We start from the raw sequence: 14,883 nt of genomic DNA, 5'->3' as shown, positions 1-14,883 counted from the left end.
GTCTATTGATGCATCTATTTTATCAGCAACATTTCCTAAGTCCCTCCGGTGTACTGAGCAATGTGCTAGAAATCTCGGATGTAGAGAAACATAAAGGACAATTTCTAACCCCAATCTGCTTTTTACGCTGGGGAAATCCTCTCAAAGAGAATAAACAATCTCTTTAACTCAGCTGAGTATGAAAAAGTGCCTTCAGAAATATTGGCTGACCAGAGAAGAGAATAACTCACAACCAGTCAAGGGCACTCATCAGGGGAAACAGGATGCAATATGCCTCTACTTTCTCCTGCCACCTGGGATCGAACAAGAGTCCAGCAGCGTCTAGCCACGGAGCCTCAAGGCTGAGAAAATCCCAAGCCAGAGTAACCTCTTAGCTGGCACATTCTGGTCACTTGCTGCTCTGAGCACTTAGGCCACATGTGTATTCCTGATGGGCTCGACCATGTAATGACATTATTCAGGAAGCTGCAGTTAAAGGCCAGGTGATTGCTTCTCAGCTCTGCGTTTGTTTTCAGGAGATACAGTTAATGGGAATTCTACTGGTCTTTGGAATGCATGTGATAATGATGGTATTTGGGGATCATGATCCCACACACCTCTTCCTCTATGAGATTTATTTCTGCCCTGGTGGGTGACAGCAAATTTCATCAGTCACTTTGATTCCTCTTTAAAAGGTGGGAGTATAAACCAATAAATAGACAAAAATTTTATTTTGGCCTCTCTTGGGTCGTCAATATTAACTGGTCAACTTAGAATTATCTCCATGGATGCAAATTATCTCACAGTTAGGTGAGAAAAAGGGTCGGGGGGAGAGGGGAGTAATAGGATTTTAAGAAAACATTCCAACCAGCAAAGACTGCGCCTCCAGAGTCTGTTATATCACACACAGAGAAATATCCTGGGAGATGGGCATTTTTTACTTTTATTCTTTTTTTTTCAACCAGCTTACCCAACTGATGTCTGCTCACGGATACTATTTGAGGAAAAACATCAGGCAGCAGAGTGGAAGAATTTTGGTCAACTGTACTTTTTACTTTAGTCCTGTCATTAGCTTTTCATGAAATCAGGACCCAGCTTCAGTGAAGGATGACTTTTGGAAGGAAGGTGGTTGGACCTCAACTAATCAGCCGCCGTTCCTACAGAGTTTCCTATTCTGGTTGAAGCACCCAGGACCCTGAGATGCATCCCAGCTGTTTCCTCGGAACCCCATCGCATCCCATGGTCTGCACCCTGTAACGTGTCCACACCCCATCTCACTCCTGTCTCCAAGGGCGTTAAAGCCACTCGGAACACAGTTTCTAGTCCCTTTTCCACACGACTACCAGGAAGGCAAATCAACTTCAGTGACGCACCTCATCCCCCTTTAAAGAATCCTGCCGTCCGTCTAGATTTTTTGCAGGATGAAGAATCCGTGGTACCCAGTTTTGGTCGCAGCTATATCCCGATGGCTGCTCACAGGAAGTGCTCAGTTAACTGCGGAGTGTCTCTCACCTGCCTCTCCAGCACATCCGCTGCTTCCCTCAAGCCACACTGGTCTCCCAAGAGTCCCGACCTTGAACCCATCTTGCCCTCTAGCCTCCGTGCTTTTGCCCCAGGCATCCATGAGGCTTAGGAGACTGTACCTGTGTGGGCTCACACCTACTCTCTCACCACGTCCATCAGGAAACCCTGCTTCATCTTTCACCAAGAGCACACAGTCTCTCTCTACACAGCTCCTGGCCTTGGATCAGTCCACAGAAGCCTCGTGTTCCTCCAGGATCCCAGAGGCTCAAGGCTGGGCTGGGATCAGAACACAGCAGGTTTCAGACTCAGGGGCACAGGATCGGCTTTCGAGGGAGGCCCTGGTATGATTTCACTCCCATCACAGGTAAAACAGGCTTTTGGAGGCTGGCCTGGGTACCCAAAGGTTAATTATCCACATCCCTCAATGAAGTTGTCCCCCAAAGATTGATTATTCATCGTTTCTATGGGGGGAGAAAAGCTTTCCATTCACAAATTGGAAACTACCTGAACTTTACTGCCAGTTACTTTATTCTTGCTTCTTTAAAAATGAACTCTTGGCCAAACTTGATTTACCTCTGATCGATCGGAAAGCCATGCTGTCCTTTCCTCCTTAAACAACAAACAGACATAGTTTTAAGGGACATTCAACTAGGTATTCCCTGGTGCCCAGGATCCTGAAACAGTTAACACCCTTATTAAACCAGAGAGTTCTGTGTGGTTGAGGGTCTGGTAAACACACGACCCAACTAACTGTTCAGGAAGATGATCTGTGAGGTTCAAGTGCTGAGAGCACTTCGGGAACACCCGAACCCCACCCTGACCACCCATCCATAGTGTTTGGCAGAGATATAATAATTCGGAAAAATGATGAAGGAACGATAAAAGGGGTGAAAACTAAACATGGCTGATGGTTAATCTCTACATCTTCCAATGTCATGCAGTTCTTCAACTAATTTAAGATACCACTGAAGTGAGATGAATCTCTTTAAATATTTTATCACCAAGATGCTATAAGATTTCTTACACACACATTACCACATTTTTTCATTTAATTACTGATCAAACGTACGAGTTGAAAAGACGAAGATCTTGCCATAAACCAGAATAATTTGTGAGATGACAGCAAGCAGGCCTATGCTATCTTCCTCTTGATTTAAAAAAAAACTGTTCTTGAGTAAAACACGTAGACTTAGTTAAATAGAACTTTCTTATTTCTTGTGGTTAATACAGAAACCATACAGGACCCAGTGCTGGCATGGTAAACCTTTGAACACTACATCTATGAAATTCTGTTGTCTTTTTAAATTTTCAGTAACATTTCTTTTTGCTATATTTATCACATTTTCCAAAATATGAAAATGTTCCTTTTCTTTTAAATGTTGACTACATGTGAAAAATTAACTCTGGTTCTATTACTTCAAACTATCCCTTTATTAGCAACAGTTGTGCAGTGCTGTCAAGAAGCATTTTAAAATGAAAGTACCAAATTTGGAGTGTAGACACATCTGTTTTACTTTGCAGTATGTTTTATTGTTTTATTTCTAAGGATATGAATTCACAACTATCTTATAACTGAAGACTAAAGAAAAAACATATGTTGGTAAATCTGATTTCTGCATTTTTTTCATTCAAGGGAAGTTGCCTCCCTCAGCTGTCTGCCAATAAGTAATAAATGGACTTGGCAAAAAGTTTATTTAAGTTGGCTTTATTAAGCCAACAAAATACTGAAATCAAGTACGGGACAGGCAGAAAAATCTGTTCCTTTGAAGTCCATAAAAATCCATCTCCTTAATCCTTTTTTTATTCCAAGCAGTGGTGATTTTTCTCAACTGACTCACTGGGAGCCTTGATTTAGCTAATCTGTCTTGCTTAGTTATCTTTCTTCTCCAAAGCTTTCCTAAAGAAGCATCCTTTCCCCTTGACAACCGTCATCTTTTATGCTTGCATAGTGGTGCATCTGGTTATAAACATTCTCTAGTTAATCCTGATAGAGATTTAGGAAACAGGTTTTTAATTACCATCCATATTTTACAAGAACAAAAACAGCAGTAGCTTGCAAGCTAAAACAAAAGGTGCAGAGAAACGACCAACAGCGGAAAGGTGGCCAAAACGTGACACCACGCGTCTTTCCTAACCCTGTGTCACGGCTGTCTATCAGCGTCACCCACTCATTACAGCCATCAGGGAAGAACACTCAGGACTCCAGTCGTAACTCCTTCCCCATACGCCAAACCACCCACAACAGGGCTATGACTCAGCCAGGAACACACACAGGAAAACATAATCGAGCTGGAAGATTTCACGATTAGAAAAGAAGGTCATTATCTTGGAAGAACAAAAACATGGATGGACCTCAAGACACTTAAAGGTCGGTATCATTTAGTCATTTTTATGAGAAAAGGATTCCTTACCTAAACTAAAGAGCACCAAGAATTTCAGACACACGAACTCTCGTTGGTCAAACTGTAGAGAACGAAGCTTTGCCACCAGCTCCTGTGCGTGACTCATGAGGTTGTTGAGTGTGGCCCCCGCTTGTGAGGCTATGATGGTACAGTCCACCTGCAACATAGGATCAGTTTAGGGGGTTTTCAGAACCGGAAATTCTATCTTTATTTACTATTTACGTTAAAATCTATATATGTATATACACATATATTAAACATATGTATACGTATATATTTCCCTTGAGACTTTTAAGCACTGTGGGTAAAAAATCAGGTTGCAGTAGACATTCATAACACAGGGGACTTTCCCCACGAAAACAGTTTGAGACACATTCTATTATTATAAACTGTATCATAATCACCCTGATCAATCTAATCATTTTGATAAGCCCTGTAGGAAGCAGGTCTTGACTGCCTCAATTGTACATGTAGATACCTTTATCTTTTTTCCTACTGTGAAGTGACATTATCATCTAAGATGAAAACTGTTAGCTCATGAATAAGTTGAAAGAAAAATATACTGTCCATAAAAAGTGAATCCAGGGTGGCATTCTATATGCACATGAAGTTAATTAATGAGGCAAGTCAAGGCAGAGATATGTTTCTACATTTTATTAAGAGACTTCATTTTAAAGTAATCATTGCTCAAGATTGCATGCTTATGGATGATGAAAGAATCACATTTAGATTATTCGCTGGTTTGCTGCTTCCTCGAAAGCGACAAAGACTAGCTACTTTCCTATGCTTGTCAATACATTTCTCTCTAATGACAGCAGTGATCTTATTTATGAGAAGAATAATTTCTTGATTCAGAAAACAAAAAAGGTTTATTTCCTTCTTCACTGAAAAAAAAAAAAAGGTGGTGCAATACATCCATCTCAGATTATTCACGGGGACACCAAAAGTTCAATTTATAATAATAAGTTAAGATGCAGGGGTGGTTATCAATGGCAGAACTGGCTTTGCGGCTGCAATTACAGCATAATGGGAAAGCCCAGTTGCTACCTGACGCTCCCATCCTTTTTTTTTTTTTTACTGGCAAGCTCTCAGGCAACCAGATACTCTTTTAGGTGCATTTAATATTTGCAGCAGCAGCAAATTTGTCTGGGAGGCAAGCCCTCATCTGCCACTCACCCGGAGCAGACTGTATTAAATTTTTATATTTATTGACATTTCATTACCATAATTGACTGCACTTGCTTCTCTAGGAGAAGGCACAGGGCTGCCTCCTAAGCAGGAGAATGAGTCCCTTGAGGAGAATTTGCAATTAAAAACAAGGCAGGATGGATTTTTTTTTTTTTTATTGTGTAAATATGATGAGTTGAATTTTCAGCTTTAACTTGAGAATACTGCGTGTACAGAAACCTTTTTTTGAGAGTGAGAAAAATTATGAGTCAGTGGAAAGACGGCCCCCCCAAAGGTGTCAATGAGTTTATAGAGGGTCAACTGCGCGTGAAAAAGCCCCAGTCTGTACGTGTCCTGGGGAGGCCCCCGCATCACCACTGCACTGTCCCACTTGCCTGGTCCAGGTGCCCACATCTCCCCACTAAATTCAAACATCGACTGTCCTAAGCGCGCCTGTGGTTTCTGTTGCAGATTGTGTGAGAGGAAGGGCCAGCACACAGGCAGCCTGAACCCTGAGCCGGAAGCAGAGAGGACAAGTGGATGGATGTCACGGACCACGTGAGGGTCACCTGCCTGACACACCCAGGGATGTCCCAACCATCACTGTACCAGTCCTCTTACAGGAGAACTTTCTACTCCAAGGATGTTCTTCTTACTTAACAGGAGCGGCTGAGCTCTGAGTCCCTTAGAAACTGTACATGGTCTAACTGCTCCACATAATAGTAATATAAATCCTATAGGGACAACTGGGGTAGAATTGGGAATGGCAGCCAGGGCCAGAGGTAGAGGAAACCTGGGACAAGACAGGAGAGGGTGTGGGCCAGTGCAGCCACTGATGAAGCAAGAGCCTTGGGTAGTCACAAGAAGCTCCATCTTTCGTGCCTCCATCTCTCAGTGAGGCACTTCAGCTGGATAACACTAAGGTGCCACCCACTTCCACTGTTATCAAGAAATGAGAGTAGTTGGGACAACACCGCCAACTTAAGCTTGGAATCAATTGCTGAAAGCATCGTTGGTGTAGCTCAGAATGTACATAACCCTTTTTTTTTTTTTTTGACTGCAGCGTGTGGCATGAGGGATCTCAGTTCCCCGACCAGGGATCGAACCTGCGGCCCCCTGCAGTGGAAGCGTGGAGTCCTAACCACTGGACCGCCAGGGAAGTCCGGGTACATAACACATTTTAATAAAAATCACTAGTGGATCCCTAAACCAGGAAGGTGTACTACTAAAATAAGCCAGAATTATGTTGGTATTAATTGATTTTTCATTATTAAGATGGGGTTAATTCAATTTTGCTATGTCTGTGGTTCTAACAGGTAGGCAGTAAGTTCAAATACTAGAACTTCACAGTTGCAAATGTAGTACATTGTAACTGAAAGGACTCTAAATAATTAATTTTTAAAAAAATATGGATTAAAATTTGCTATGTGTGTAACTTGAACAAGTATGAAATAAGTTCAACTATTAGAACTTCATACTTGGAAAATAACACGCTCTAATGGAAAGGGACTGAAATGGTTTCACAGGATTCTGTACTTAGTGAGATGGACTTCAGGAAATCAATTGTCACACCAACAACTTTATCGCTATACATTTATTTACATGCTAATTTGAAAGCCCAAACATGCTTATGAAATGGGGGCTCAGATAACATTTCTTTCAAGGATAATTTATCAAATTGCATGGCTCTGAAGGAGGGGCAGTGATTTATTCCTGAAACAGAGCCCAGATCGGCAACTTCCTGACAGTTTATTACAAACATAATTATATTTTCATTGTTGAATGCGGAGTTTGCCCTCATTTCAGGAGCAGCTGGCCTTGTCTTTTATGTACTTAGTAAAATTAATTTATCGCTCTCTTACATGGAATCTTTGTGCCATTAAATTCAACAGAGATATTGAAGAAATACTATAAGCGGATATCCCCTTTGGATAAAATCTCACTCACCATGAAGGTAGCAACAGTTGTAGCTAAATTGCTTTTAGTTCTAATAGCTGAAATTTTTGATGACTTGTACGTTGTAAGATGCCTGTCTTTTTAATACGATACACAATAATAGAAGGTAATGAATAAGGTGCCAGTAGTCCTTTCCCTTAGGAAAATGTTACAGCGGCTGTTAATTAGCTACAATATGCAAATACTGAAAGTGGTGCCACGTCAAAATCCTCTACTGTTGTTTTATATATACACATACAGCCGTATGTTTTGTGTGCGTGTATTTTTTAAATACTGGATACAAACGAATTTTTGTCATAGTGATAAGATGCTAAATATTTGGAATTGATTTGGCAGTGCTTAACGTTACTGATAATCATTATTTCCTTTTGGCTTAACAAGGTTATTTAATGTACACTTATAGAAGCCAGACGAAAAGACAGAATTAAAATAGCTAACTTTAGGGTTAAGTAAGAAGTTCCGTTGTGTTGGCAAAACGCAAAGTCGCAATAATTGATACTAAAGACCAGAAATGCCATCTACTCCTTGACTGTTCTTGGTTTGGAAAATCAGAGAAAGAAATGCACTTTCTCTACTTTTTACATGGTAATTACCTTTACCCGGGGGCAGCACTTAAGGCAAAATGAAACGTGAAATAAGGAGCATTTCTAAAGAGCGGGAATGGAAGTGCTCTGAGAAAGAATGGCACAAACCCATTTGATTTCTGGAACTCAGAAGGATGAAATCAAATTAATGTGTGGGCTGAGTCTTGTTCTTCTAATGCAGCTCCCAGTCGGGTTTGGGAGGGAGGGGGTTGGGAATCAGACCCGTGATTCAACTCTGAAAATGGGTACACTTCTCCCAAAGACCTGAGCCACGGGATGAAAAGGCTCAACAAAAATTCACAAGATGGGGAAGTCGAGCCCACTGAGGCTTGATTCTAGAAAGCCTTTCTCATGAATAGTGCGGAAAGCAGAGATCAGACTAATCCAATCCGCAAAAACTCTGAAAGAATGCTTTCCTTTAATTTGCTTGGGAACATGCGATTTATTTATAATTCAGCAAAAGATGTGGAGACAGCCTTTCATTTTCAAATATGCACTGCTGGGGTTTCACAGCACATAAACATTTATGGCCGATGTAAAAGATCACAGTGCCTGAGTCCCCGAGTCCTGAAGCACCGTTCAACAAACACATGCCTGCAACAGCCCGATGGAGTAAACAGATCTCTGCATTCCTTGTATCCATTTTAATAACACACCAGTTATAAAACGGAGGCTAAGAGATGGGAGGGACAGCCCAAAATCCTGTAAAGTTGGAATTAGGCCCATTAAGTAGACTTTCTCTTCCCCCAGGTGTCCAGAAGGCCGAGTGTCTCTCTTCCTTTCAAACCTTTGCTCAAATCTCACCTTCTCAATAAGGATCAACCAACCAGTGCTATTAACACTGCAACCCAAGGGTCACTCAGCAACACAACCACGCATGTACGTTGATTCTCCTTTACACAACAGTTCCTTTTTTAGAAAAAAATTCAATAGCACTTAGACCTCTAACATTTATTAGGATTATTGATTATTGTCAGCTTCTCCTGCGACAGTGTTAAGCTCCATGATGGCTGGACCCTGCCGGATGCTCAGTAAATATTTGTTGACTGAACAAATACCTATTCAGAAAGGAGCAGGATCTCACTGTAATTTCCTCTTTCCACCTTCCTTTTCAATAATGACTGGTTCTTACTAACTAACACTATCACTCCCTTCCCTTCTCACTTGCTTGCCATTAGGCCAAATATTTAGATGATTGATATATGATATTTGAATCGGTCTCTTCCACCAACATGATTCCAAAATAGTCAGGATTCCACCATTTCTAAGGTTTTTTTAAAAAAGGCAGACAAACAAGTGTGGTGGATTCATGCAGACGCTTGAGGAAACAACCCTAGGTACTAACCATTAATTTTGACTGAGCAATTGTTTTGACCCTTCAAAGCACAACTTTCAATCCCAGAAGCCTGGAAGCGGCAGGCTGTTTGTGATCACGCCAGTTTTTACAAGTTTCACTGTAATCATCCAAGCAGGAACGAAGCACACCAAGTCAGCTTTTCTAAATTATTTGCAGTCAATGTCCCTTTCAAAGCACAAAAGTGCTCCTGACCTAGTTAAATTCCTGCCATCTTGAACGTGCTTAATGAAAAGACACTTTTTTTTTTTGGTGTCTACACTCACCTGTTGCCCAGTAACCAGAAAGATGGATCCTTCCTTTCCGTGAACCACTTGTCGGTAAATGTGGTCGAGAATTAAGAGCTCACTCCAGCAGTTCTGAAGCAGCTTCATTTGGTCATCAACCTGTAAAAGAAATAGAAAAAAATGACACTGTAACTCAGTACTTTTTTTTTTTTTTGGCATGATTTTTTACCTGAGAACACACTATAAGCAAGGAAGGACCACCAAAGGTCACCGAAGCACAGATGCTCAGAATTTCCATCCTTCCTCCTGAAAATCATTCTTTTCATTTGGACAAATACTTTTTAGGCCACATATAAATACTTAAACTAAATATTTATAATCAACGAGCTGCTAGGAAAAGGTACTCTATTAGATGAGTCTATCAGTAGATCTATTAGCATTTGCTTGTGGGAGGTACAGGCGCCTCAGACTATCCTCAGTGGACCCCTTTAGAATGACCCCAAATAGCCCAGGCTTGGGTAGAGGTTAATACATTGAGCCCAAGCTGAAATAGGATATGGATATTAGCAAGCCACCAAACTGTGAGGATTTATATGAGAGGCAATCAGCAGAACAGCCCAAATGACTTTTTTTTTTTAAATTTTTTTTTTAAAATTAATTAATTAATTTATTTTTTATTTTATGGCTGTGTTGGGTCTTCGTTTCTGCACGAGGGCCCTCTCCAGCTGCGGCAAGCGGGGGCCACTCTTCATCACAGTGCGCGGGCCTCCCACTATCGCGGCCTCTCTTGTTGCGGAGCACAGGCTCCAGACGCGCAGTCTCAGCAATTGTGGCTCACGGGCCCAGTTGCTCCACGGCACGTGGGATCCCCCCAGACCAGGGCTCGAACCCGCATCCCCCGCACCTGCAGGCAGACTCCCAACCACTGTGCCACCAGGGAAGCCCCCCAAATGACTTTTGAATTTAGAAGCACACGGCCGTTGTTTGTCATCCGTGTTCACCCAAAGTTCAAATTGTGCTAGACTTTGACTAGAACAATCACCAAGCTTGGTCTTGATGTTCACCTGCACTTGCTTTATGATTTGGACAATTTTCCCACAAACCCCCTACACTTCAGTTTCCACATCTGAAAAATGGGCCGAGTACAGTACCCCCCTCACAGGATGGCAGTGGCGAGTAAAATGAAGAGGGCTGCGTCATGGTGAGTATTTTATCCACATGGTGTCGGCCCCCCCCCCCCCAGGGGACTGCATTCTTTAATGACAGTAACATACCTATTTCAGGTACAGGCCACATATCCACGGTCAAACGTGGAGGGCATATTGATCCATTTCCATGGCTATTTGTGACAGTTTCTTTTCATTTTGTAATACGTACCAGCCAAAGATCTTGGTGTGCCCAAATACATCATGCATTTATACCAACAACACCTGACATTTAGATGTCATGTAACAGTTTTGAAGAGTTTTGCATATTGTTTTAGATTTAATTCAGAGAACCTGCCTGTGGAGTTAGCAGAACCGGCATCATTTTCTTCAATTTACATATGAGAAAATATGGTCTCAGAGACCTATTAACTGGTACACCTAGATGATTCTCTTTCTCTCTCTCAAGCTTTAGGATGTCTCCAAATTACATGGAGAGGTACCAGACTCACAGACATAAGAAACAAACTTATGGTTACCAAAAGGGAACCAGAGGGTTGTGGGGATAAATTAGGAGTATGGGACTAACAAATATACAGTAAATAAAATAGATAGGCAACAAGGATTTACTGTAATAACACAGGGAACAATCAATATTCAGTATCTTGTAATAACCTATCATCATGGAAAATAATCTGAAAAAAAAAATATATATGTAACTGAATTACTTTGCTGTACACCTGAAACTAACACAATATTGTAAATCAACTATACCCGTTTTTTTTAAAAAAAGAAAAAGAGGTGCTAGAATTTTCTAAACTGAATTAATTTAACTCACTTATAACAAATTCATCTTTAAGCAGATATTTAATGAGATTCTGGATGGTTGGGTGATTCTTAGGAAGTTTCCACTCACATATTACCAGTGATAGGAGCTTAGGGCTGACTATTTCCATGAGTCTAGAAAACAAGACAGTACTGAACTTAGACTAATGCAAGCATTCGAGGTACAACTGTGCACTTTCCAGCTCTGAGAGCTTGGCCAAGCCATTTAGTTCTCTAAGCCTTATCTTCTCACCTAAAAATACAAGAGAGAGTTTTTGTCTTGAGGATGGAATGAATAAAGAGTGAAACAATACACGAATGAAGAAACAATGCCAAACACAAGGCTCCCAGTTGGAAGACCATATTGATCCTGTTGAGAAGGAAAAGGGTAACTGCAGAGATTGAAGCTACAGTCAGGCTCTGTGATCAGGAAAGTGTGTGTGGAGATGGATTGGCTTTGAAAATCTGTCTATATTTCCTGGGCCCTCTGCTGCTTCAGAAGTTGCAGGAATGGATGAAATTGAGCATGTCTATTTCCCATAACTAGCACTTCATTTTTGGTTTTGTATTTTGTGCCGTTCGTGTCATCATTTCTTCTGTTTCCACCAAGTCCTGTAAGTGCTTGTTTATTTGTCTCCCGGGGGGGGGGGGGTCCAGCGCAGCCCCAGCAGAAACGCTTGTGAAATAAATGAAGGAACACGTGACTGACCGTGGTGCCTTCACTCCTGCAAGTGTCTGCTTTTGGCCGGTGTCTCTGGTACATAGACAACAACGGCAAAAGTGACTCCTTCGGGGCTCGTGGAGGGAAGGGTCATCTTCACCCGGTGATGAACACGCGCGTGACCCTCCCCACACGGGCCGGCAGGTCTGGACCCACCGCTGGCCCTCGGTAAAGACTTCTTGACTGATTGTAATTTTAACACCCCTCTCGGGCAATTGATTCCTTGTTTTAAGGCTCTCTGAGGAGGTTTTCCAGGCTGACATTCCATTTCAATATTTCCATAATTGATTATGTGGTTATTTTATGTTATCTTGAAATTGGAGAGCATGCAGCTTCACGGGGCTTTGGGTGACATAGTTTTTATGCAGCTCTATGAAGGAAAGGACAAGGCAAATATGATGACCGACTTGTTCCTTATCTCTAGATAAGAGATGCTGGCAATTTTGAAGATAACTTCTCTTTAGGAAGGAGTGTTATAGGTGATAGGGTGGAGGGAGTGGGGAGAAGAGGAGAAAAATAATCTACTACTTTTGACTACATTTCCGGGTATGAATGCTGTCAACAAACAATTTTGGGTGGCATTTGGGGAGCCCAGACAGGAGACTGAGGGAGTGTAATTTCCATGACATATCAAAACCTCTCACTAGTTGGTAATACACCCTCGTACAATCCTGTGTTATCAGCTGTAATAAAAAGAAGGGCTTATCTCAGAACCCTAGTCACTCATCAGAAACGACTCACACTGGTATCACAGATGAGCGTGTGAGGGGACACAGGGCTCATATTGTTGCGAACACACCTTCCCACAACCCAGGACGTTAATCATTAGAAACCTGTGCTTTCTCATAAGAGGAGTGAATTTGGCAAACAATTAGAAGAAGAAAAATGTGTAGATCTTTCTCAAGCCCAGGTTGAACTTATCAGACCCTTTTTGTTGCCCCCCTCAAATTTACCTCTGCTCAGTCTGGCCACTGAACTGTTATTCCACTTTCCCTCTCGCAGGGGCATTTATTTGAAAATCGACATCATGAATCATTGTGGTTAAGCTTTAAGGAAGATATGTTTAGGAAAACATTCAACTGACATGGGTTGGTAATTTAAAGTGGACATGAACCCATTTCTAATTTCGGATCATTAAATCTGGTGTGTGCCAGGCCTTGTGCTAGAAAGTTGGGGGAAAACAGAGGTGGCCAGGACACAATCCCTGCCTTTAAGAAAGTCACACTCCAAGGAGAGGAGACAGAAGTGTACATCCATTATAATAACCCCATGTGCACTAGAAGCTGGGGGTCACTTTACCCTACTTCGTTTCTTGGGGAGACTTCCAGGGGGTCACAGAAGTTTCTGAGAAGGGTACGTTTAAGCAGGTCTTAATGTTGTAGAACCACTTAATAAAACTCTTTTTTTTTTTTCTCAGTAGCTCCTGTTAAAACAACGCTTGGAACAAAGTATTTTAAAAAAACGTGAAGACTCTTCAGAACCATTACAAATAACATCCAGTTATTATTTCTGGACAAAACAAAAAAAAAATCCTTGCAGGTGGACCTCCATTTCCTTATACTTTCTTTTGTGACAATGATGACAGTTATAAAGGTATAGTCAGAAGCAGGGAGAGAAAAATCAAAACCCAAACAAATCAGCATCAACTTAGCAACTCCTAATGAGAACCTACTTTGGTCAAGACAGACACACAACTGCTTGAATCCTTTACTGGCTTTATAAACAACACTGATGATTATCTGCAACCTCTGTAATAAACTGCTACAAAGTCCAAGAAAAAATGATTTCACACTAACAATGATTAAACAAGCACTAAGAACAATACTGTACAAGAGAAATAACAGCCTAACTCCCCTGTCAATTGTTGCAAAACCCAACAGATTTATGAGCAGAAGTTCTTCCCCGCTCAGAGACAACTGAAGTGATTCCTGTGTATTTGTTAATTGCGGGCTGTCGGTCCAGAGTACAAAGACCTGCCTGGCAACACTTAGCCAGGGACTCAGCTCTTCTGGCCCTTTCTCCGTTTCTCCAGTGGACCAACAAAGGATTTTTTTCTCCCTCTGGGATCAAAACTCTCTTCCAGGTGAGAGAAGCAGGAGGCAGAGAGGTTTGACTGCAGGGTACCTGCCCTGTGTTTCCACTCCCACCAACTCCTTCCCATCTAGGTCACGACCAAGAGTCCACGGAAATTAGGACCCCGTGAGTCCACGGGCTTCTCCATCTAGTTGTCATTCATCACATACACCGGCACTAGAACGATCTATTTCGGTCAGGCTATTCCTCTGGAACAAACCTCATCCACATTCCCTAGATTTCCCTCCGAAGACCTCTCCCAAAGCAAACCTCCCTGACCAGCGTGTGGGGATCAGACACCGATCAGTGTGCCCACTGGCCCATCATCCAGGAACTGAGGGGGTCGAATGGCTGCCCTACAGCTGATAGCCTTGACCTCCGGGGACATGGGCCACCTCCACACCATCAGGGGTAAAGTGGTTGGGAAGTGAACACGGGAGCTGTCAGCAGAGGAAGGAGACAGAAGATAAAACAGACCAGCCCTCAATCTACTTCTTGAACATCTCAATCCAGGGGCAGCAGAGGCGTCAGGGGCACAAGACTTCAGGGAGCCCTAAGGGGACCACCCTGAACCCAGGGTCCAAGTGCAGGCGCCCTGGACCATGATGAGTCAGCACAGGCTCAAAAAAATCCTCGGTTAGGAAGCGAGGGTATCATGTGATTTGTGTTGGAGGCTTTCCATCAACAATCACTAAATTTCTTTCAAAGACGAACGCTTCCAAGGGTAAGTTTCATTTATCCGGAACATTCAGATGCCTGCTATGCCTTATTTCCCAGGGATGCTGAATTCAATTTTCTTTTATTTAAAGATGGGCTAATGCCAGATATTCAATGCCGACTTTTTTCATTTATATACATGTGAAGTTATTACATCAGTGAGAGACACCTTTGAGGTCTGGAAGAAAAAGACTGCATGGTGTATGTAA

General features: G+C 42.1%; 1 protein-coding gene and 1 long non-coding RNA gene across 3 annotated transcripts in view; one reads left to right on the top strand and one right to left on the bottom strand.

Moving 5' to 3' along the window:
• NR5A2 (nuclear receptor subfamily 5 group A member 2) overlaps positions 1-14,883 on the bottom strand; it is a 113,805-nt gene that overhangs the window by 44,209 nt on the left and 54,713 nt on the right. For both annotated transcript variants that reach the window (XM_059906136.1, XM_059906147.1), the window contains exons 5-6: positions 9,233-9,352; positions 3,915-4,062 (exon numbers count right to left, since the gene is read on the bottom strand). In XM_059906136.1, coding sequence (XP_059762119.1) covers positions 3,915-4,062; positions 9,233-9,352 — 268 coding nt within the window. The remainder of the gene's footprint in view (positions 1-3,914; positions 4,063-9,232; positions 9,353-14,883) is intronic.
• LOC132354310 (uncharacterized) lies at positions 1,659-13,325 on the top strand. The gene is made up of 4 exons (XR_009499229.1): positions 1,659-1,867; positions 5,544-5,630; positions 6,136-6,238; positions 13,302-13,325. It is a non-coding gene; the product is annotated as an uncharacterized LOC132354310 (long non-coding RNA).

Source organism: Balaenoptera ricei, chromosome 1, assembly GCF_028023285.1.
Source record: "Balaenoptera ricei isolate mBalRic1 chromosome 1, mBalRic1.hap2, whole genome shotgun sequence".
Taxonomy (NCBI): domain Eukaryota; kingdom Metazoa; phylum Chordata; class Mammalia; order Artiodactyla; family Balaenopteridae; genus Balaenoptera; species Balaenoptera ricei.
Note: the sequence above shows the minus strand (reverse complement) of the source record. Positions and strands in the feature narration are given on the sequence as shown.